General features: G+C 55.9%; 1 protein-coding gene across 1 annotated transcript in view; it reads right to left on the bottom strand.

Annotated features, from left to right (window-relative positions):
- Positions 1–3636, bottom strand: part of PADI1 (peptidyl arginine deiminase 1) — a 30042-nt gene extending 26406 nt beyond the window's left edge. The window contains exon 1 of the mRNA XM_080655999.1: positions 3518–3636. Within this exon, the coding sequence (XP_080512125.1) occupies positions 3518–3609 (92 nt within the window). The 5' untranslated portion in view covers positions 3610–3636. The remainder of the gene's footprint in view (positions 1–3517) is intronic.
- Between the last annotated feature and the right edge of the window lie 21283 nt (positions 3637–24919).

Below are 24919 nucleotides of genomic sequence, written 5' to 3'. Positions count from 1 at the left end.
GGTGGGGGAGCCCCAAGTTCATGATCAGGTGCAGCCCCTTCCCCCTAGCTGGCCAAGGCCTTGCAGTGAGCCTCAGGCTCCTCTTCCAACTTCCCCAGGTTGACAACACCATCCCCCTTTGTTCACCTCCCTGGACACTCCACGTCCCTTTCTGCACCCATGGCAGGCCTCGCAGGCAGGGAGTTCTCTAGGTCACTTTCAACCAATCCGCTGCCGAAGCAGCTCCTGCTTTCTAGTGCAGAGACGCAGTGGCTAGGACCCTAGTCACCACCAACACCGAGCAGAAGGTTCCTGGCGGGCTCTTGAGTGGATGCCTCTCAGAGTGCTCACTCAAGACCCCGAAGCAACCCCCCCTCCCAGAGTCAAGCAGAGCCTGGAGTTACAAGCAACCCAGGGCCCGCACTGGAGCTGCTAAGGTGCTTGGTGGTCCCAAAGGAGACACAGGCAGCATCGTCCTCTGTTCCCACCACACGCACCCTCATCTGCCCTCTGACCTCCCGTGCTCTGAGGCATGATGGAAAGCGCAGGTACTGGAGGATCCCCCAGAGCCGTCATGGCTGTGAGTACTATCCATGCACAGGGCCCTGCAATGCACGTCTCATATGCCCTCCTCCTCACCCATTACGGTGCGTGCTGTTGTTTCTCCATTTGTCAGATGAGGAAACTGAGGCTCAGAGACGTGCAGCAGCTTGCCCGGGGGCACTCTGCCATGAATGGGGGGAGCTAGGATGAGAAGCCAAGTCTGTCCAGCTCCAGAGTCTGGGCACTTCACCTCCACGCTGAACTGAAGAGGGGACGCAGCTCATCTTGTTGGGACTAAGAGAGGGCCAGCGACTTGGCCCAGGCCAGACAAGTCAGTGGCCGAGGGGAAGGCTCCCAGAGGTCCCCGCGTCCAACTCCGTCAGAGGTGACCTGGCTCCCAGTCAAATGCTCACCAAGGGCCTGAGGTTCTGAAATTACCTTCCAGAAACAGCCACCCATGGGATGAGAACAGGGGTCTGGAGTCGGGAAGATGGGGCCCACGAGGGACCTCTTCCCTCCCCTTTGTATTAAAGCAGGGTTGCCGGAGAAAGCACGGGACGCCTCGCTCAGTTAGAATTTCAGCTGAACAGCAGATTTAAAAATACAAGTACGTCCCATGCAATATATTAGACGCCCTTTATCTGCAGGAAATACATTCCAAGACCCACAGTGGACCCCTGAAATACATACCATGTTTCGCCCTACACGTGCATGCCTACGGTACAGTTTAATTTATAAACTAAACATAGGAAGAGATGAACAGCAATAACTAATAATAAAATAGGGCAATTATAACCAGATCCTGCAGTAAAAGTTATAGGACTGTTGTGGCCTCTCCTCTCTCAAAAGACCTTATTGTATGGGGCTCGCCCTTCCGTTTCTCATGCTGATGTGAGCGGATGCGAGGCCTCCGTGACGAGATGCAAGCAGGTGGGTGCTGGACAAAGGGATGATTCACATCCCAGGCAGAATGGAACGGGGCGGCGAGGTATTTCATCACACTACTCGGAACGGTGCACAGCTTAAAACACCTGAATTCTTTATTTCCAGAATTTTCCACCTAATATTTTCGGACCACGGTAGACCACGGCGAACTAAAACCGTGGAAAGCGAAACGGCGGATCAGGGGGAACTACTGTACTTAACAACAACAACAACAAGTTGCTGTTTATCTGAAACGCAGCCCTCACCGGGAGTCCTCTGTGTTCACTTGCTAAGTCTGGCAAACACCCCGTGTTAAAAGGGCAGGAGACGGGGGAATAAAGTACCGTCCTAATATTGTATGTAATAACTGTGGATGGTGTCAGATGGGCACTAGACTGATCCGGCTGGTCCCTGCCTCAGTTCTATAAATGACTAATCACTATGCTGCACACCCGAAACTAACATAATATTGCATGTCAACTGCAACTGAAAAACACTGACCCACTCTCCCTCCCGGGAGCATGCCTGTGCTTTCGCCTCCCCCCTCTGTCTCCCCCACAGGTGTGCACCTCCTAAACTCTAAGGGACCCCAGGAGACTTGCAGCCAGGGCAGCAATGGGCAGCAACAGCGGGTCCCCCGAGCCTGTCCCCAAGGCCCTTTTTCTCTGACTCTGCAGGGAGCTGGCAGCAGCCCCGCCTTGGCTTGCTTCTTCCCCAAACATGTCTGGAGCCAAAGCAGTTCGGCCTAGTCTCTCTCCTGTGGCTTCTCCTACCCTAGGCCCTTCCTTGTTTCACTGCCCCCAGCTTTAATAAACATGCTCTCAAAATCAGAGAAAGGGAAACAATTTTCTGTAAAGGAGCAAGAGAAAATGGGATCTCTGCTAGCCACTTAGTTCTGAGAGAACCAACCCCACAGCAGGGCCCCCAGTATGACCTCAAGGGTTCCTGGCTCTCCAGGGTTCCCCAGCCCTGTCACTGGGGCCTCAGGCCACTGCTGCGAGAAGGCCGGCCCGGAGGGCTTCTGGGCCAGAGGCTCACCTGGGCCGGGTGGCAAGCCGGGCCCAGCATTCATTCACCAGACTGGGAGAGTGCAGGTACTGAGACCCAGGAGGGCCATAGGAGCTCAGACCCCCACCGTGTAACAGCCCCAGCCCCCTCTAGGAGAGGGTTCCCGCTTGAGCCCCCATCTGCAGGGGCCCCAGCCCTATCCATACAGCAAGATGGAATCCACAGCTCATCTGTCAGAGCTGGGAAGGCCCCAGGGATCCTCAAGTCTAACTCCATCAGCAGCCAAGTGGGGAACCTGAGGCTGCGCCAGGTCCCTGGGCCCGCCCCGATCTGGGCAGAGCCAGGTCAGGGAGGATTTGGGCCGACAGAAGCTGCTGCTGCTGCTGCTGCTGCCCCTCGGATGTCATCGCTGCCACCATTACCCCCTCCCCCACCCCCATCGTGGCCAACACAAGCCCCAGTCTTGTTGCAAGTTCTTTTCCTTTTTTTTAACTCATTGAATCAGCCCCTAATTAGTCCCTCTTGATGCCTATCACTCTGATTAGCCTCCAAGGATCAAGTTGCCACACACCTCACCCCTCCACCTCAGAGAGGTGAGTTGTTGGCAAGAAACTGAGGGACGCCCAGCCCTGTTCCCTGATTTGAGCAATTCATTCTGATGCTCCACACAAGCTCCATCAGACCCCAGAACGCAGAGCCTAGACCCTAAAGCCTGATCCCAGGGCTCAGAGCTGGAACCCTTGTCCAGGGGCTCAAGGCCAGGGCCCTGACCCTGGTGCCCAAGAGCCAGGGCCCCAAGGTGGACCTGATACCCTAGAACCTCCCTCCCAAGCTCTACAGCCAACCCCACCTGCTCGACTGTCAAAACAGGTACCAGGCGAGCGCCTCTCGGTTCTCACCTGCGAACATCCACACTGGCCCCACACCCACCCCATTGCCTCGACTCCACTCTGCAGCCAGGCGAGCGCCTCTCGGTTCTCACCTGCGAACATCCACACTGGCCCCACACCCACCATTGCCTCGACTCCACTCTGCAGCCAGGCGAGCGCCTCTCGGTTCTCACCTGCGAACATCCACATAGGTCTCGACTCCCACCACACACACCGCATGGGTGGGCTTCTTCAGGCACAGCCGCACAGCCCTCTGCGAAGCCATCCTACACCCTGGCTCCCGACCTCCTTGCTCCCGGTGTCCCAGGTCCTCTCCTGGGCACCTCGGAGCCGGGAAGAAGTGTGAGTTCTGATGGGTCGTGCTTCCCTCCTCCCTTTTAATTTCACCCAGAGACCTGATTAGCCTGCCTGAGCTAAGTCCCCACCTCCTGGCCCCACGCCCAGTCCTCCTCACTCAGGCTTGTCAATCCGGAGCCCTGGGGAGGAGGCCCCAAGGCTTCTCTGGAGGATGGAGTAGGAAGTTTCAGCTCGTGCCCCTGGTGGGGAGCTCAGCTGCCAACACAGGACTTCCGAGTTCCCATCAGCCCCCGTCCCCCTTCCCTGTCTCTGCCTCTCTCCTCAGATTCTTGGTGCCTGACCCCAGACTGTAAAGATGTCAGTGTCCTCTGAGGGCTGACTATGCGCCAGGCGCCGGCTAGGCAGTTTACAGATCTTATCTCATATGACAGGACGTCAGGCAGCATATAAAGCCCTGTGAGGTCGGAATGCCTGGGCTCCAATCCGCTCTGCCTCTTGCAGCCTTGACCTTGGGTAGTTCACTTCTCTGCGGCTCCGGCTCCCCGTGGAAGATGACAGTTGTGGTATGGGGATCGCATGAGCTATGTGTGAGAGGTTCAGTGCAGTGCCTGGCACCTAGCATTCAGTACAAGAAATGCCAGCCCTACCTGGTGTGGCTCAGTGGATAGAGCATCGGCCTGCAGACGGAAGGGTCCCGGGTTCGATTCCGGTCAAGGGCACGTGCCCAGGTTGCGGGCTCAATCCCCAGTAGGGGGCATTGCAGGAGGCAGCCGATCAATGATTCTCATCATTGATGTTTCTAGCTCCCTCTCCCTTTCTCTCTGAAATCAATAAAAATATATTTTTTAAAGAAATGCCAGTGATTATCAGTTGTATCTCCATTTTACAGGAGGAGAAGCACAGCTGCAGGTCACACTGATAGTAAGTGGCAGAGCCAGAGTCTGCACCCAGGTCCCTCTGACTCCAGCACTATTCCACCCCCAACATGTGAGGGTCTGCCCTCCTACCTCGACTCCAGAGGTGTCGCTCAGAGAAGGTGCTCAGAGCAATGGACTGGGGAGGGGTGATTCGTTTCTGGAAATCCCCTCCTTTTAACATTGGGAAGAGCTGGCTCCCGCCTGAGCTTGGGTGTTTATGAAATTCCATTCATTCATTTGACAGTCATTCATTGAGCGCTAGCTCTGGGTTAGGCAATCCTTAGGGCAATGGGGACACGGGCGCTGGGCATGGACAAAACAGACCGCAATCCCTGCTCTGACGGCGTTTGTATTCTAGGGAGACAGACAAAGGGAATAAAGCCTGCTCTGGCCAGGCATTAAAATTCAACTTTTCCTAAGCAGAGTGTGGGTAATAGGCAGTGCAGTGAGATTCTTCCAAGCAAAAGATGATGGTGGCTTGGTCCTGGGGGGGACAGTGAAGGTGGTGAGAAGTGGTTGGGTTCTTGAAGCTGGAGCTGAGAAGGTTTGCCGATGGATTGGATGTGGGCGTGAGAGAAAGAGAGGAGTCAAGGGTGGCTGGAGTGCTTGGGGCCCCAGCAGCGAGAAGGAGCGAGTTGTCATGAGGGAGACGGGGAAGGCTGGGGGTGTGCAGGCGGGGCAGGGGGTTGGCTGTTCCATGTTGGACTTGTTAGACATGAAATGTCTATTAGACCTGGGAGTGGGGATGCTCCCTCCATGTGGGAGGTTGGGGGTGATGAGGAGGAAAGTTCCCTCAGGAATCACAGGACACCCCTCCTCAGCCACGGGGTCCCCTCATTCCGGGTAGTCATTGCATGGACGGAATAAAGGATGCACAACCAGAACTCCCCCCTCACAGGTCTGGGGTGGGAGGATGGCAAAGAGAGAGATGGAGAAAGGAAGAATGCCCACTGTCTGGGAACCAGTCTGATGTGGCCAGAGGGGGACACAGGCTCTGCCTCCAGGTCCCCCCAGCCTGATGAGGGAGACAAGAAACATAAAAACAGCATCAACATTTATTTGGTTACTTTTGATTTTGAAGCTCTTCCTGGAATGATCTTTCTTACTGCCAGCATATCTGATTACAAATATTCTTGATCTACAAAGTTTATTACACCCAAAGGCACCAAGACAAAGTCTAGGTTTGCCCACGGATACAGAACCCAACAGAACCGTGCTTCAGGGATGTGAGGTCATTAACCAGGACCAGAGCCATTTTTTCATATGTAATGTAATGTAGCGTGTAAAATGCAGGTTCCCTAAGGGCACATGGCATATTCCCATTAGAAAAGGATGGGTGGATGGGTGGGTGGGTGGGTGGGTGGATGGATGAGTGAGTGGATAGATGGCTGGATGAGTGGATGAGTGGATGGGTGGGTGGGTGGGTGGATGGGTGGATGGGTGAATGGATGGATGGAAAAGATGGGATGGTTTACAAAGAACTATCTATGAAGATGATGATAATGGTGACAATGATGGCAACAATGACAACAATGATGATGATGATGATGACAAAATGCGAGCAAACACATACAGAGCCCTCACCACATGCCAGGCAGTATTCTAAGCCCCTTCCATGTCCTGACTTATCTAATCCTCACAACAATACTAGGTGGCAGGTACCAATTAAGCCTGGAATCCCAAGTTCAAACAGACCACAGCATGCGTGTGCAGGAGGTGCCTTCTGCAGGTTGTGGGCAGGGCAGGGGCCGAAGCAGGTCACGGTGTCTTAAAAGAAATGTTCTCAGAGCCGGCGGAAAGAGGGGGGAAATAGCAGAGAATGGGCAGAGGGGCTGAGAGGAACATCACTTTACAAATGAAAATTCAGGGCACAGAGACGCTAAGGGACCCTTTCAAGATCCGCAGCTGGAAAGTGTGGAGCCAGGATCGGACCCCAGGCCATCTGACCCTAAATGGGCTCGTAATTTTTGGCTAGATCCCTGGAAGGTAGAATATCGGGTCGTTCTACCGTCTTCCTCGTGCTTTTGTGTATTGTTTGAACAGCTTTGGTGAGCAAAAATTTTTACTCTTGGGGAAAAACCAGAAGCGTTTCCTGTTCTGTCCTCCCGGCCCACCCTCTGCTATCTGCTCCCTGCCTCCCTCCCTCTTTCCTCTGGCTCTGAGAACATTTCTTCTAAGACACCATGACCTGCCAGGGCCACTGCCCTGCTCAGAAACCTCAAAAGGCATCTCCTGTACACCCATTCTGTGGTCTACTTGAACTTGAAATTCCAGACTTAATAGGTCAAATTTGGGAGGCGCCGGGGCAGTGGAGCAGAATGACATCATTGACCCCTCTCCCCTCCCGGTAGAACATACCATACCGCTGGGAGGGCCTGTCCAGGTCAGCCTCACACGCAACCCCATGCGGAGGGGGGAGGCCTGTCCACTGCCGGGTGACTGTGGGACTCTAGCTCGATTCCAGGATGTCCCGGAACAACCCAGGGAGACGCAGCAGGAGGTGTCTGATGCTGGTGCTGCCGTGTCTAAGGCCTCATTTTCCCCATGCTTCAGCAATTTCTCCCTAGCATCTTCCATGTGCCAGGCATTATTCTTGGCCCTGGGGATACAACAGTGAATTAGACAAACCACGTCCCTGCCCTCAGGGGGCATATAGAGTAGCAAGAGAGACAGAATAAACCACAGGATAGAGACTAGGATGTCAGGAGGGGTGAGACATGAGGAAGCAGGGTACAGGGCCAGACTGGATGGGGTGCTGTTGTGAGTGGGCTGGTCAGGTTAGGCTTATCTGGGGAAATGACAGTGGAGCTGAGATCTGAAAATAAGACCTTGGCGATGTCATGGGCTCTTCCAATCTCAAATAATCTAGGATTCCATTGATTTTACAGGGGTCCTCAAACTACGGCCCGTGGGCCACATGCGGCCCGCCGAGGACATTTATCCGGCCCGCCGGGTGCCGCTGCCTGTCCTGCTTAGCAGCCGACGCGTCCCGGGCCCACAGTGCGCATAGGAATTTGTTCACAGGTTTTTTTTTAAACTATAGTCCGGCCCTCCAACGGTCTGAGGGACAGTGAACTGGCCCCCTGTTTAAAAAGTTTGAGGACCCCTGATCTGGAAGTACCCCCTGTTTAGTCTCCCTATTTGCAAATGGGGCTGTTGAGCTAGACCGTTTCCAAACTCAGATGCTTTCAGGGGTCAGGCAGATCGCATAAATGTGTGGAGCTGCCAAATGCGAGACAATAGGGAAGTGGCAACTGTGGCAAAGGGAACAGAGCTTTGGCCACACATTAAAATTCAACATTTCTTCCAAACAGAACACTATGGGTCAAGCAAAACCCATTTGTAAGTCAGACCCGACTATGGGCAGTTAGTTCCAGACCCCAGCATTGCCTGTGTATGGACTGGTGGGTAAGGAGGTGATGGAGGGAATAGCACTGGTTGGGGAAGTCATTTGATGCTGAGGAGAAGTCACTTGGGCCCAGGTGAGTCTTGCCACCATCAGGCATGGACCTCGCCAGCCTCAGGCCTTGTGACCAGTCAGAGTGGGTTCTGGGCTGCCCCCATGATTGCTGACACCAGCTCTTCCACTCTGGGGGACCCCCCTCCCCAACACACACACACACAGTCTGTGCCTGAGCTTGCTTGAGACAGCCATGGAGGAGGGGGGATCTGCAGAGCCAGCCTTGGCCTTGCTCCACTCACAGTGCCCCGAGCACAGGGACAGTGCTCTGCGGAACCCCCGACTTCAAGCTGAAAGGGCCCCTAGAGACCATCAATCCAGCCCTCACTTCCGGCTGGGTAAACTGAGGCTCAGAAAAGAGCAATGACATACCTGTGATGACGCAGCAAAGTCACAGGAAGCCAAGCCTGGGCCCAAGGCTTTCAGTCATCCCCTCATTGACAAAACATCTGTTGGACACTGGATACAGGTGCTGTTCTAGAAGTTGGGAGTTCTCACACCTGTTGAGAACTCTCAGCTTCATATATTGGCTTACTCCCCTGGGGTCCCCTAGGTCACCCCCAACCCTTTCCTGTGCCCCTGGAACCCAGGGCAGGATCCTGGCCCCCCAGTGGGTGGAGAAGGGACCTCAGAGGCTCTGACTCAGCCATCATGAGAAAACAGGGTACACACTGCTTCCTGCAGAGCAGAGAACCTGGGGCCAGTGGCTCTAATAGCAGGAAGTAGTGAGGGTCACAAGTCACCCAACTCAATCCACTCGGTCCCCTCAGAGCCCGAACCCCAGGTCCAGGTCTCCGCTGGGCACCATAGACCTTCAGGAATCACTGACTCCCTGCTGGCTTGGGAACGCCAAGGTCCTGTGTGGCCGCATCGGTCGCGCTAATGACACCAGATATGGGGCTGGCTGGGCACAATACAGCCCACTGTATTGGTGTGTGTGTGGGTGGGGGGAGCTTATAGTCGGTAGAGTCAGCCCCACCCCCACCTCACCCACCCAAGCACATCACCTCCTTCTCTGCCCCCAACTGGCCTGTTTCCATCTCAGCAAATGGTGCTGCCTCCACTCCAGGTACCCAAGCAAGAAACCCAGGCAGCCCTAGCCGGTTTGGCTCAGTGGATAGAGCGTCGGCCTGCGGACTGGAGGGGCCCAGGTTCGATTCTGGTCGGGGCATGTACCTTGATTGCAGGCACATACCCAGTAGAGAGTGTGCAGGAGGCAGCTGATCAATGTTTCTCTCTCATTGATGTTTCTAACTCTCTACCCCTCTCCCTTCCTTTCTGTAAAAAATCAATAAAATATTTTTTTTTAAAAAAAGTAAGACACTTTCCTGTTTCTTTTATAAAAAGAAAGAAACCCAGGCAACCTCTTTTAAAAAAATATATATTTTTATTGATTTCAGAGAGGAAGGGAAAGAGGAAGATAGAGGCAACATCGATGATGAGAGAGAATCACTGATCGGCTGCCTTCTGCGCACCCCACACTGGGGATCGAGCCCACAACCCGGGCATGTGCCCTGACCGGGAATCAAACCGTGGTCTCCTGGTTCAGAGGTTAATGCTCAACCACTGAACCACACTACCTGGGCCCAGGCAACCTCTTCGATCTTCCCCCACCCTCACCCCCAACATCAAAACAGTCACCCCACCTGATCTGTCAGCTCTACCTTTCAAATCTCTCTGCCCCATCCCTTCCTCCCACCCTCTCCTTCACCCCAATCACCACTCAGCCACTGCCATCTCTCAGCTGATACCTGAGCAGCTTCCTGGTCTCCCGGTCCCCAGGCTCACTGTCCTCCATACCACAGGCAGCAGTGATCTGTCAGAAGCATGCGACATCCCCCCTGAAAAGCCTGCTGCAGCCCCCCATGGCCTCCAGGTTAAAGGAGGGTGGCCAAGTGGACAAAGCCTAGACTTGGGGCCGGGTTTTGATCTGGGCTCGGCCATGTCTTGTATTTCAGGACCCTGAACAAATGATTGAACTTCTCTGAGGCTCAGTCTCCTAATTCGTAAAATCTGGGATAGCGTAGAAATTGTCAGTGACTTAGGTAAAGTGCCTGGGATTTAGTTGATCCTCAAGAAATAGACATTTAGCCTGGCATTCAAGGCCCTCCCCCCTGCCCCCGACCAGACCCCGATGACAGCCCTTCACTCAGCACCCACCCCCTGTCCTGATCATATTCCACTGCTTCCCCCACCCCCGCTTCCCCCTCTGGGGGCTTGCTCCCTGACTGGGCTTTTCCAGAAGCTTCTGCCCACCTGCAGCCTCCCTGTCCTCCTCTTACCTCCCCTCCTGTGCCTCCCTTCCTGCAGCACCCACTCCACAGGAAGACTCAACACTCCAGTTCCTCCGTGAATGTATAGCCCACATCCGAATGAAAATGTACCAGGATAACAGTTTATTTTAAGTGAGAAAACTAAGTCAAAGAGTGGGGGAGGGGGGAAAGAGACAAAGACTGAGGTGGACATCCTGTCTGGTTGGTGTACTTCCCTCTGAGTTCCCTGGTGGCCCAGGGGAAAAGGGGAAATACAATCTAGTATTCCATTAATCATGGTGCTCACAAGGTAAAACTAACCCAGACAAGGAAGAGAAGCCAGCTCTTCCAGGCCCTGCGAGCTGAAGGAAATCCCCCCACCCCTGGGTGGGGTTTAATAAATAGGGAAACCCAGGTGGCGTGGCTCAGTGGTTGAGTGTGGACCTATGAACCAGGAGGTCAGGGTTCTATTCCCGGTCAGGGCACATGCCCGGATTGTGGGCTCGATCCCCAGCGTGGGGCTTGTAGGAGGCAGCTGATCAAGGACTCTTTCTCATCATTGATGTTTCTATCTATCTCTCCCTCTCCGTTCTTCTCTGAAATCAATAAAAATATGGAATAAATAAATAAATAAATGGGGCAAGTGTGGGACAATGAACTAAGTGATTCACAACATCCTTGTGATTGGGTCTGGTTGATCCGCAGATGTGTTGGGGGTGGGGTGTCTATAGGAGTGTCTGCTCGGTACCCTTCAGACCCTCCTCCGTGAGCATTCTTTGCGTTATCTAACCCTTTGATGAAATAGGGAGAGGCAGGTGATTTGGGGGCTCCCTCTCTGACGTTGGCTCTTCCTTGCAGCTGCTAGAGCAGAGATCCAGTATTTTCCAATGTCAGCCAACTGTGGTCAGTTGAGATCCCACTGTGAGAATCAGCCCGGGTCCAGCACCTCCTGCTGCCTCACTCGTAGCTGGGGACGCAGGCCTGGGAAGGGGGTGAGGAGAGGACCTCGCTGAGCATCACCTAACACAGAGCTTCGCATCTCGGCCGGCCCTGCCGGGAAACGTGGCCCCCCTGCCTCATTGAACACACAGACACGAAGAGGCCCAGAGAGGGCGAGAGCCACAGAACGCACAGCCTCATAGAGGCAAAGTGGGATGAAGGACAGAAAGCCGACTCCAGAGTCAGAAACTTGGATTCTTGGGCCGCCTGACAGGGTTCCGTGAAAAACTCCTCTTTCTTTCCTCCGGGGAAGCTCTGTCCAATGGGACACCCCACCTGGGTCTGACCTGTGCAACCGCTGTTCTCACCATCTATGCTGCTGACAAGGTCTCCTCTGCCAAGACCCCCCATGGAGAAAGCACGACACAGACGGTTCAACATCTTTCCCAAAACCACTCGCTCATTTATTCGACAGTAATTTCGTGGGCACTCCATGGACCAGGCGACGGTGGAGGAACAAGCCTGGCCCAGCCTGCCTTAGGGGAAAGCATGGTTTACGGAGAAGGTGGGATGTCTGAACACGCCGTCGCGAGGAAGTTTTGTAAGAGCCACCACAGGGGATGCGCCGAGGACCGCAGGTGCAGGTGTGGGAGGCAGGGATGGTAACAGTGGAAGCCAGTGTCGCTGAGCACATCCGGTGCGCCAGCTCTGGGCCGAGCACGTGTCAGCACCATCTTTCAATCTTGCATCAAAACCTGGGAGGTGAGTTATCGTTTCTGCTTTGAAGAGGAGGGACTCCAGTCTCAGGGAGCGGAAGCAACAAGTCCCCGGTCTCCTGCTAATGAGGATGGAGGCAGAGCTGCTGCCCCATCCATGGGAATGGGGTGTTAATTGCTACGTTCTCCTGCCTCCGAGGATGGTGGAGGCAGGGTCGCTCTTACCTCGTGCACTGCCTGCCGGTGCAGTGCTCCCAGGCTCAGGGGCCACTTGGCCTCAGCCTCCTGTTGCATCACATACGCCCCAACGTCCCCCCTGGGAAGGGCAACGTCCCCCCTGGGAAGGGCAACGTCCCCCCTGGGAAGGGCAAAACTGCCCTGTGCCTGGCCTACAGGAGGACTCACGAGACACCCCTCCCAGCTGCCTCACACCAGTGAGGTCCTTTGGACACTGGCTGCCCAACTCTGTCACCCTGGCACCCCGTCAAGCCCTGGAGCCTCCTGGGACCCTGGGCCCAGGCCACCCAGCCCCTGCTGGCTTTGGCTTGGTCTGAGTCCTGGGGCCAGCCCGGGGGCAGAGGCCCACCCCAGGGAGGGCCCTGAAGGCTGAGGTGGGGAAGTGGGGCACATACATTCCTAGAACATCAAGGGAAGAGGCCGCTTTGGAGATAAACCTGGAAGTCTGTGGGTTCACGTTTAAAACAGATAAAAGAGTAGACACTCAGGACCAAGCAGAGTGGGGGCTCAAAGTCCACCGGCTCCCCCTCCCCCTCCAACAGTTCCTACAGCGCTGTGAGGAGCCTGGCTTGTCATGGATAATGAGCCCAGAGAGGGCCAGCACTCGATCCAAGGCCACACAGCCCATTCCCTGGGGAGAAAAGAAGGGGCACTGGAGTATAGGTGGTCAGTGGGTGGGCAGGCTGGGCCAACAGTGGACAGAGCCCTGGCCCGTCACTGACCGGCTGTGTGACCCCAGGCAGCCACTTGACCCCTCTGGGCTGTTTTGGCCTCCTCTGCAAAATGGGGCTTGCCGTTTTGTACTGCGCTTTGCAACACGGCCTCCTGCACACCTTCTAGGTGGTGGCCGTGCTTATCCCCACTCTGCAGATGAACACACTGAGGCTGGGAGCCATCAGGTGACTCAGCCCATGAAACTGGCTCCAGCACTGCTGGGGTCCAGGGGGAAGGTCACGGACAGGGAGACTGAGGCCCGGAGATAAGAGGTGAGTGGCTCGGGTCACACTGTAGTCAGCTGCAGCGCGGAGGCTGGGAGCCAGCTCCCGGCACCTTGCCTGGCTCCAAAGAAAACAAAGTAATCTCCTTAAGTCTTTGGCAAGGAAGCCAGGTCTTACCAGATGGGCTGTGGCCAACACCCTGGAAGCTGTCAACACCCCTGCCACATCCTCCTTCCTGCCCACCTCCCGCTGTCTTTTCTGGGAAAGGCAGCTCTGTTACCACACAAACGTGTCCTCCCTCAGAACCAGGCCCCCACAGGTGGCACCTCCCCCTCCCCACCCCTTGCCCTCCAGCCTGGACTTCCATGCAGAACGGACAAGAGGCAGCGTAGCTGTTGCTACACCCTAACTGTGCTGACATCAGCAACGTGAGAACTCAGGCTCCCCCAAAAGCTCTGCCCCCCTACAGCAGGGGCGTGGAACCTCTTTTCTGCCAAGGGCCATTTGGATATTTATAACATCACTCGCTTGATATAATTCACGGAATATAAATTTATGCTGCTGTGAAAAACGCTCCTAGCTTTATTGAATTTTTAGTCCCACCTGCAATTGCCTTGGCAGGGCCAGACCAAATGATTTCATGGGCCTTATATGGCCCTCGGGCCAGACGTTCCCCACCCTGACAGGAAGGAGGGAGGACACACACTGCGCACCTGCTCGGAGCACTCCCCAGAGCTCATGTGGTCGCCTGCATCCCAGCAAGGCAGGTACAGGGGAGCAAAGCTCAGAGAGGGGCCACCGCTGCCCAGGGTCACACAGGTCAATCGGGACAGTCATCTGACCCCGAGCCCATGCTCCCCAGCTGCTGCTCTCCAGTGCTCTGCACCCACCCCTATCCCGGGTCAAAGGGTATGTCCCCCAGCCCAGAAGAGGGGGACACTCCTGACTGAGACCTCGGACAAGTCAGAGCCCTCCTGGGCCACGGTTTCCCTGTCTGTATATGTCGGGGGGCATGAGACGGTGTGATGGTCTCTGAGTGCTTTGGGCACTGGCTGACCAACTCTGTCACTCTTGCTCACCACCCACCCCTGCTGGCCTTGCCTGGTCTGAGTTCTGGAGCCAGCCTGGGGCAAAGGCCCACTCCAGAAGGCCCTGATGTTTGGGTAAGGAAGTGGGGCGCATACATTCCCCCTTCTGGGGGTCCATAGGTTGCCTCTTCCTGACCTTGGCCTTGGCCACACGCCCTCTGGGGTCTGGGGTCCTCACTTCCACCCTCCGAGGTGGCTGTGATGCTTCATGGGCTGATCAGGATTCCCAGGCCTCCAGGAGACAGCACCCGCGGATTTTGGGGGACAGCGGGAAGGGCATGGATGTGGTGATCTGCCTGGTCCCCTGTTCCCACCTCCTGACCCAGGAAGGCCGACATTAGGCAGAGACAACAGGTCACACACTGACCCCAAGACTTCAAGAGGGTGGGGGCGAGAGCTCGGGTCAGCGTAGTCAGCAGAGGCCGTGCATGGGTGACCACATATCCCCACAGTGCTGCCTGCCCTCCCCCCCCCATTGACCCCTTCTAGCCTGCCCCCTCCGACCCCAGGCCTTCACCCCCTTGTCTGTGTCCATGGGTTATGCATATATGCATGCAAGTGCTTTGGTTGATCTCTTCCCACCCACCGCCTTCTCTCTGAGGGCCTGCAGTCTGTCCCATGCTTCTGTGGACACATCTCTAGATCTATTCCAGGACTGAGTTTTCAATTCCGGGGTCAAACGCACCCCTTGCTTCTCTGTCAGTCCCCTGGGAACCTGCTCCAAGGTGCTCACAGCATCTCCTTCCTAGACAAGCTTCAGAGCCCGCCAGAGCTGGTAAGGCCACCTCATAGATCACAGCACTGAGGCCCTGAGCGGCCCCTCCCGCCCCCAGCCGGCACCCTCTGCCTCTGCCTACTGCCGATCCTGTCCCCGAGCCTGCGAGGCCCTGTCATCTGTGCAACTGGCTGCAGAGTTCCTGTGGCCTGGGCCCGCCTCCATGCAGGCCCACCCGACCCGGCCCCTGCCTGGCCCCTTCCCTCCAAGCGCTGGCCTGCTCCCTGTCCAGCTCACATCCTCCGAAGTCCCCGTCAGGGTTGGCAGCCCGAAGGGCAGGAGGGGGAGTCTGGTTTTGCCTGACATGGCACACACTGACCCCAGGACGGGTGAGGACTTCAAAACTGGACCCAGCTCAGCAGCGAATTCCCCAGGCCTGACCCACCCCTGCTCCCCACCAGGGCCCCACCCTCCCGGCTGTATGACTCACCTCCACTGAGCTCTGGGGACCAGGTTCCAGGGCCAAGACTTGGACAATGTCCTGTTGAACACCCAAACCAGGGTGGAAACGAGGGGAGAGGTCAGCAGGTGAGCTCAGTCAGGGTCAGCCCATGGGGCTGGTGGAGTCAAGGAAACTTCTAGAAGCAGTGTCACTGCAAAGAATTAAAGACCCAGCCCAGAAAACAAACATGGGGAAACCTTTCCTTTCACCCTGCCTGGGTTCTGAACACAGTCTTCTTCATTAACCTTCGTAAAGAAAACGATGTAAGCTTGGCGAGTGGAACTGGCCCTTTATTTCCTTCTAATTGAAACGTGTCTCCTCTGTTAGAGGTGAGTTCCCTTGGCGGGCAGGGGCCCCAGCCTTGGACCTGGTGCCCAGCACCAGCACAAACAGGGCCCAGCCCATCCGTCACTGACGTCCGGAACTGGTGACTAAAGGAGTTACATTTCCACTTAGAGGAGAGGATACGCATAACTCCTGTATCGGCCAAAGGCCTGACACCCAGAACAGAATGAGAAATGCCTGCGAATCGACGTGAAGGGACAAACCACAGGCCCTGTAGGTGGAGTGGAACTCAAACTCCACACGCCCCAGATCCTAAGCAAGACCTTCAGCGGGAGTCTGCGCCCACAGCTTCCCCGCTGCGACCCCAGCCCCCCGAGGCACGCACCCACGTGTGCCTTTCCTGGGGGTAAATTTTGGAAAGTCTCAGGCAAAGTGCCCAGGGGAAAGGGAAAGGGAAGGAGGGTGAATGGTGATGCCGGGAGGAAGGCTGAAAGGCGCAGGGAGTTTTCCAGACAAGTCCGAGGCTTTCCCCCTGGGTGAGCTGGGCTCAGCGCTAACAGGGGGGTGAGAATAGGGGTTCTATCCACCCTCGGATGGGAGGGGAGGCCCCCTAATTGCACAAGCTGGGTCTCCCCAAGAAGTAGCCAAGCAGAATGGAAGGGGCACCAGGCCAGGAGTCAGGAGCCCTGGGTTCCAGCCCTAACACCCGGCAGACTGGCTGGGCGGCCTTGGGCACCTGGCCGTGACCTCGGTCTTTACACCTGTAAGGAGAGGATTGGGCAGCTGATCCTCAGAGAGCTGTCCAGCTCTGACTCAGAGACTCAGCCCACACCTCCTGCTCCCCCTCCCCCACTTCTCCCCGCGTCAGTCAGCCCAGCTCCCCCAGCCTCAGTGACACCCGCTCCCCACGTGACCCACAGTGAGGCCAGTCAGGGTGGGACTGAGTCTGAGAACCAACCAGCCCCAGCCCAGGCCTGAATCACCCAGCCCGACCCTGGCCCTCTGCCCTGGGTGCTCTAGTTGCCAGCGTGGCCGGGCAGGGCGGGCGCCTCGTTTCGAACCACTGCTTTCCTTAGCACCTGCTTCCTGCTCCACTTCCCCTGAGGTCACGTGTGGCCTCCTTCCTCCCAGATGCCCAGCGCTGGTCCCCAGGCACCAGCCACACACAACACCCGCCTCCTGGTTGCTGGCTCTGAAGGAGAAAGACAGAGGACGGGCGGGTTGTGCAGAGTCCATGTTCTGTGAGATCCCCCGACTAAGTGTAGACCAACTGCCCGTCCCTCAGAAGCTTCCTGTCTGATGGGGGAGGCACAGTTCTATCCTGGGGAAGCTTCCTGTCTGATGGGGAAGGCACAGCTCTATCCTGGGGAAGCTTCCTGTCTGATGGGGGAGGCACAGTCTCTGTCCTGGGGAGCTTCCTGTCTGATGGGGGAGGCACAGTCTCTGTCCTGGGGAAGCTTCCTGTCTGATGGGGGAGGCACAGCCCTATCCTGGGGAAGCTTCCTGTCTGATGGGGGAGGCACAGCCCTATCCTGGGGAAGCTTCCTGTCTGATGGGGGAGGCACCGTCCCTATCCTGGGGAAGCTTCCTGTCTGATGGGGGAGGCACAGTCTCTGTCCTGGGGAGCTTCCTGTCTGATGGGGGAGGCACAGCCCTATCCTGGGGAAGCTTCCTGTCTGATGGGGGAGGCACAGCCCTATCCTGGGGAGTTTCCTGTCTGATGGGGGAGGCACAGCCCTATCCTGGGGAAGCTTCCTGTCTGATGGGGGAGGCACAGCCCTATCCTGGGGAAGCTTCCTGTCTGATGGGGGAGGCACAGTTCTATCCTGGGAATGTTTCCTGTCTGATGGGGGAGGCACAGTCCCTATGCTGGGGAAGCTTCCTGTCTGATGGGGGAGGCACCGTCCCTATCCTGGGGAAGGTTCCTGTCTGATGGGGGAGGCACAGTCTCTGTCCTGGGGAAGCTTCCTGTCTGATGGGGGAGGCACAGTTCTATCCTGGGGAAGCTTCCTGTCTGATGGGGGAGGCACAGCTCTATCCCGGGGAAGCTTCCTGTCTGATGGGGGAGGCACAGTCTCTGTCCTGGGGAAGCTTCCTGTCTGATGGGGGAGGCACAGTCTCTGTCCTGGGGAAGCTTCCTGTCTGATGGGGGAGGCACAGTCTCTGTCCTGGGAATGTTTCCTGTCTGATGGGGGAGGCACAGTCTCTGTCCTGGGAATGTTTCCTGTCTGATGGGGGAGGCACAGTCTCTCCTGGGGAATGTTTCCTGTCTGATGGGGGAGGCACAGTCTCTGTCCTGGGGAAGCTTCCTGTCTGATGGGGGAGGCACAGTCCTATCCTGGGGATGTTTCCTATCTGATGGGGAGGCACAGTCTCTGTCCTGGGGAAGCTTCCTGTCTGATGGGGGAGGCACAGTCTCTCCTGGGGAATGTTTCCTGTCTGATGGGGGAGGCACAGTCTCTGTCCTGGGGAAGCTTCCTGTCTGATGGGGGAGGCACAGCCCTATCCTTGGGAAGCTTCCTGTCTGATGGGGAGACAGTCCAGCCACACAGGCCATCTAGTCTGCCTGGACAAACACAGCTCCTCCCTCACAGGAGTTAAGGGTTAGGCAAAGCCCCTCTCTCCCTTTTGCAAATCTTCGGATCTGATGGAGGAGGTGCAGCCCCTGTCCTGGAGGACTCTCCAGTCTGATGGAGGAGCCCTCCGGAAGCTCTCTCCCCGTCGGTGGAAGGGACCCGCTCTCTCTAATGCACACTTGCTTACGTCTGACGAAGAGCTCCCACGCGCTGTCTCCCTGGAGCCTCGTCACCATCCAGGAGCGAGGCCAGCCAGAGACGGGCCTCTGTGTTTGACCAGTGGGGACACTGGGGAAAGAGAAGCGGCAGGGGCGAGGCTCTACAGCAAGGCAAGGCTGGAGCCCGAGTTTATCTCCAGAGGGAAGGGAGAAAGCGGAGAAGAGGGGGGATAACTAAGGAAGCTGGCTCCCCAGGCCCTTGGCCCAGAAAGGCTGGGCAGCCGGTGCCCTCTGCCCCAGTGCCCCTGTGGGGGCCTGACTTAGGGCTGCCAGAGCAGGCCTTTCTCAGGCCGGTTTGGAAGACGTTTTTTATTTGAGGGAGGCTGCTGCCCTGCCAGGCATTTACGAGCCCAGTTTATTGATCTGGCCCAGGGAGCCCGAGGCACAGCTTTGGCATGAGCCAAGGGAAATGCCTGGGGGAGGCTGGAACTCTTCAACAGTCAGAGCCAGAGGGACCCCAGGGCTGAGCTGGCCAACCCCTGCCTCTTACAGGAGGGAAGAGTGAGGACCAGAGACGGGCAATGACTTGCCCAAGGTCACACAGCACATCAGCAGCGGAGCTGGGGCCTGCCCCTGGCCCCCTGACCCATGGGCTATTGTAAACTGTTATGAACGTTCATATTTAAGTCTTTCCCAGGACATACGCTTTCATTTCTCTTTGGCAAAGGTGTGGAATTGCTAGCTCGTATGGCAAATACATGTTTAATTTGATAAGAAACCGGGCCTGGTCATTTTGAATAGTCTCATATCCTGCGTTCCTGCATTCCATGCTTTCTTTTATTTGTTTAAGTTGTTGAGCGCCCTTATTTCCTAATACGCATGCTCTAATTCCAATGCCGGGAGTATTTGCAGGCCCGAGTCTCCTGTTTCTTGTTCTAGCAAAACTTGTTCATGGAATCTTGGTTTTTGTGGTTTTTGATTTTTTATTGTGAGCTCATGACCCTGAGGACTCCATCTGTGGGAGTGTTAAGAGGCTTAGGTTGCTATGCTTTCCTCCAGAGAGGATTTCGGTTTGTGTTGTACTGGACCCTGGGAGTGCTATTCGCCAAGAACGACTTTAAACTAAGTTCTCAGCTCGAGGTCTCTGAATCGAGCAAGAAGTAGGGACTGGGGCTCTGATCTCACTGAGGGGGTCAGGGAAGACTTTCTTCCCCCCCCCCACCCCCATCCTGAGTCAAAGCCACGGCCAACCATTTTTCTTGCCACCTCCTTTGGGAAGTCAGATCTGTTTCAAGTTTACCCCTTCATTAGTGGAGTAGGCTGAGGAGGCTCTGACCCGATGGGGAATCTCAGATCCCATGCTCTAAGACCCAAGCTCCACGTGGCTGGTCACGGAGGGGGATGCAAAAGGGCACAGCCTCTTCGGAAAACAGTGCGAAGGTTTCTTCTAAAGCGAAGAAGCATGCACTTACCTCACTCCCAGCTATGTACCCAAGTGGACTGAACCCTACAGGCACACCATAACCTATACACAGTGTTTAGAACAGCTTTATTCCTCAGCGCTGCAAACAGCCCAGCTGTCCTGCGATAAGTGGATGGATAGACAAGCCGTGGTACACCCGTGCCAGGGCATACACGACTGACACACACCATCACACCTAGGACCCTCGAATGCATTCTGCTAAGAAGAGCCAGACCCGAAAGGTGACCTACGGCATGGACCCATTTACATGACCTTCAGGAAAGGGCAAAACTAGATTAGGATGGAAAACAGGTAAGTGACTCAAAGAGCTTTACACTCAAAGGGGTGAATTGCACTCTCTGTAAATCTGGCCTCAATTTAAAAACCAACATAGGTCTGGTCTCCGGGAATCTTTGAAGGGGGTTGTCAGTTCAGGGCCCAGCCTCTCTTGATTTGTGTACACATTCGTATTCATTTACTATTTTCATGATTACCTTTTTGTGTTTAAGTGCTTCGTCTACTTTCTTGCCGGCTCAGTCATGCATTTTAAAACATTCTTTTAGCTCTGTGCCCAGAGCGCCAGACGAATGAGGGAGACAGCATCGTTATCCTCAAAGGCTCCTGGTCCCATGGAGGATGACAAGCCTCCCCAGCTGCCCTGGGGCGTTTGGGGGCTGCCTGGGCCTCCCAGATCGCATAACTTTTTCATAACGACAATAATGGCGATAATTAACTGGCATAAAACTATGATGCACAGAAGGCAGCTGACTGGGCTCTCAGCCAGGGAGGCAGCGCTGCGTGACTCACCGCACGGCTGCTGGTAACAGCGGGGCATCCAAAGGGGCAGGCCACCTGACCGGGCCCCAGGGTGTCCGCGCATGCACATGGGTGGGCGGGCATCGAGGTGCAGGACTCTAAGGATGGGCCTGGCTCGGTCCTGTCAGTGTCCTGTCAGTGTCCCAGAGGGTTCCAGGGCCTGTGCTCCCTGAGACCAGAGGCGTAGGGTGCTGACTTCAGAGGGGACCTGTTTCTCCCGCAGGTCCTCTTAGAACCCTCCAACAGAGACCGCAGCTCTGGATCCAAAGGTTGGACTGGCTTTGCAGACGACAGAACCTCCCTGTCCTGGCTGCTCCCACGCTGAGGCCAGCCTAGCACTTTCCCTACGCCCACCCCACCATTGGGGCCGGTCTCGATGACTCTCCCTCCAAAAACCTCACGTCTTTCCTCTCCTCAGCATCCCTGGCTCAGGGCCTTGCTTCCTTCATCCTCTCAAGAAATACTGAGGACCTACTGTGTGCCTGGTTCTGAGCTGGCCATGGGGATCACATTTGGCTCAGACACAACTGGGCCTCAGGGTTCAGTCTGGGAAAGGCAGGTGGGCAAACTGATGATGGTGGTGGTGGTGATGGTGGTGACAGTGGAGATGATAGGTCCCATGTGTTGAGGGCTCACTATGTGCCCAGCACCGTGCTAAGCACTTGACACTCATTACCTCATAATCTTCATAACAGCCCTCTGAGGTCACAGTCATTATTTTAATAATGGGTAACATTTACCACTTAGTAAGTGCCAGGCACTGCTTTACATGCTGGACAAGGGTTAACCCATTCAAGGTAGGCACCATGACTGCCCCGGCTTTTACAGGTGAGGAAACTGAGGTACAGAGACATTTAATAACGTGTCCAAAGTCACACAGCCAGTAACCGGCAGAGCAAAATGCATTTGCTATGATGGATACAGACAGGGTGTGATGTGGGACACAAAGGAGAGTCCGTCCCTCCTGGACAAATCAAGGAAGACTTCTCAGAGGAGGCGACATTTAAGCCAGGTCCTAAGGGATTTGTAGGGCTTTGGGGGGACTGGAGCAAAGGCCCAGAAGCACATTTAGGGACAGGGCGTAATTCCCGGGGGGATGCTCAGGTTGGAGAGGTGGGAAGAGGCGAGGTGGCAAAGGTCCTTGGGGTAGGCTGAGGGGCTTGGGCTGACCCTGAAGGCAACTGGAGGCTGCACACCTCTCATCTCTTCCCTGAGCTGCTGAAACTAGCTCTCAACCCTGCTGGGTGCAGAACCAATGAACACCTTCCTTAAACCAGGCCCCGCAGCAAACACTACCTGCTCCAGAAGACTGTGGGCCCTGCCTCACGCACCCTTCTTGTTACACCCCCTGTACCTTGCTCCCCTGACCAATGCCCTCCATTCTTCCATGTGCCTGTTCTTCCCCTGGGATTGGCTCAGAGAACCCCACCTCCAGAAAGCCCTCCCAGATCACCGTAGCCAGGTGAGGTTCCATCTTAACTCTTCCCCGATGCATAGCACTTGGAACCCATATCATGGCTGGAATTAGGACTCCCGGCTTGCTTCTTACCGTCATGTCTCCTCAGCTGGAATGTAAGATCCTTGAGGGCTAAGACCATATCCTCACATTATGTGTAAGAGGTAGGTGCTGTTTTCCGAATGCTACTGTGCCAGCAGCATGTCTGTGTGAGCCTGTGTTCTGTGCTCACGCCGTCACTTGCAAATTGAGGAAACTGAGGCTCAGAGAGGTGAAGGGATTCCTCTGTGGTCACCCCCATTAGGATGTGACCCCAAGTCTGCCTGACTCCAAGCTCCATTTAAGCAGCTGCCTCTCACATCTTACCCAGATCCCACCGTCCCCGGGTGGAGCCACAGAGCAGGTGCTCAGTAAAGAGACAGAAACTGATCCAAAGGCTGGTCCAGCCCCAAAGTCACCCTCTGTGCGGGGTCTTGCCTCACCCACTGAAGGGTTGCGGGCTGCCCTCTAGTTACTGCTATGGGCACGAGCCGATAACAACACAGGGGTCTGGGTGGCCCACAGTCCCCAGCAGCTGGAGACTGAGACTCAGCGGTTCTGAGCTCCTCCATCAGATGCTGACCTGGACTCACTCCAAAAGGCCACGGGCAGGAATCTGATCCAGGCCCAAAAGAGACCAGCAGAGCGACATGTGCCAGTTCACATCACTTTGCCCTGCCAAACTGCAGCCAGCTAATAACCACCTCAGTCCGCAGGCACGGGGCACTCACCGGGTGCTGAGCCCCTCACAGGCATTTCTCATTTCTCCTCCCAACAACTTACGAAGTCAGAACCAATGCCATCCTCACTGCACGGATCCATCATCCAGTCACCCACATTTACTTAAACGAAAATGTATGGAACACCTACTACGTGCCAGGTCTAGAGTCCAGGAATGGGGTAAACGAATGTGCAACACATACACAGTGCCATCTCTACAGAGCACACCATCTGAGGGGTGCCTGCCTTTGGGTCCCAGCCACCACCCCTGGGTGGGGGCATGCAAAGGCCTCACTAACTAATTACTGAGTGTGGGGAAGGGGATAATATATAGCACATCCAGAGGGAACTGCAGGGAGCGTCACAATCACTTACCCTGTCGGGTTGCATTGGGGACACCCCAGAGGGAAACCCCATGTGCAGCTGGATGTACAGCTGGACGTGCACCTGGGAGGTCCTCTCACAGAGGGACAGCTGAGTCTGGCTGAGTGCCCTCCATCCCCAGCACCCTGCAAGGGCACAGGAAAGGAGATGGCAGTCAGGGCAAGAAGGAGGGGACCTGGGAAGCTGCTATGTCACCCATCGCAGGGGCGGGGTAGGTCATAAAGTCAAAGCCACTATGCGGTCAAGGACTGACCCCTGGCTTGGACAGAAAGGACTTCCTCCGGAGGGGCTCTTTGGGGGTGCTGGGAGCTGAGAAGGTGTGAGGAATGACGCAGCAGGGACAGGACCAGGGGAGGGGTCTGCAGAACCACATTTCCCAGACTGGGGACTCCTGGGAGGTCTGGCCTGAGATGACTGAGCCATAGAGGGACAGAGCTGTCCAGGGCCATTCACCTCCATTGGCAGACAGGGAAACGGAGGCCCAGAGAGAAAAACAGCGCCACCCAGCAAGCGGGGGAGGGGAGCAGCCAGGGGCGATGGGGGAGCTGGCCCACCCACAACCCTACGGGGCAGCTCCTGAGTCACCAGGTCCCACACACCGGACTGTGTGGCTTCCTCGTGAGGCCCATCACGTCCTCATGACTGACGGCCCAGCCACCGGGCAGTTACTCACAGGCTTGTTTCAGAGGCTGAACAGATGGAGGAGCAGTGAAGCAATAGAGACTGGCCTTGGCCTTGGCCTCTGGCCAGCTTCCTGCTCCAGCTTCTCCCTTTCCTTGGCCCCTTCTCACCACTGTCTCTTCTTTCCTGGGGCCTCTGAGCCTGCCCATCAAACTGGGGGCTGCTCCAGGGCACCTGTGTCTCCCCATCCCCTGGGGCCCCTGGCTCTGGGAGACTGGCCAGCCCTGGTAAACGTATCCTCTCTCTTTGGGGTCTGTTTGGAGGCAGCCACTCAGAGCCTCACCCTGCCGAAGGCCAACAGCTGAGGGTCAACCTCCAGACTCACACTGACCTGGCTTTGCATCCGGCATCGCACCTCCCAGCCTTGGGACCTGAGGCCATTTACTTAACCTTCCCAGCCTCTCTCTCCTCACCTATAAAACACAGACATTAACAGCCACCTGCCTTGGGGGTGGATGAGAAGTAAATGACAATGTTTATCAAGGGTTTAATGCGGTGAGTGTACCATAAGTGGGCACAATTAGCATTGTTAGAAAAAGAGTCACAGGAGATGGCCACGCTCAGAGGTGCCCGGGGCAGCACGGATTACACTTCCATCCGCGGTCTCGTGGGAACCTCCGTGAGGTGACGTGGGTGGAAGGTCCTCAGCAGAGGCTCCAGAGGTCCAGGCTCCTTGCCTGGAGTCGCCGAGCCCATCCTCCTGGCTCTGACTTCGTAATCCGGACCCACCAGTTGACAGGAATCTGTGCTGCATCTGAGTATTTACACACTGGTGCCAGGAGCACATTACTTAACCTCTGTGGGCCTCAGTTTCCTCATCTGTAAAATGGGGATGATAGTAGTACCTCTCTCATAGGCTTGTTGTGAAGAGTAGATGATGTTATGCGTGTACAGGGCGTAGAACACCCTCTGGCAGAGTCAGTGCTAACCATTTAAG

This window comes from Plecotus auritus, assembly GCF_963455305.1.
Source record: "Plecotus auritus genome assembly, chromosome: 2".
Taxonomy (NCBI): domain Eukaryota; kingdom Metazoa; phylum Chordata; class Mammalia; order Chiroptera; family Vespertilionidae; genus Plecotus; species Plecotus auritus.
This window is presented reverse-complemented; position numbering and strand designations above follow the sequence as displayed.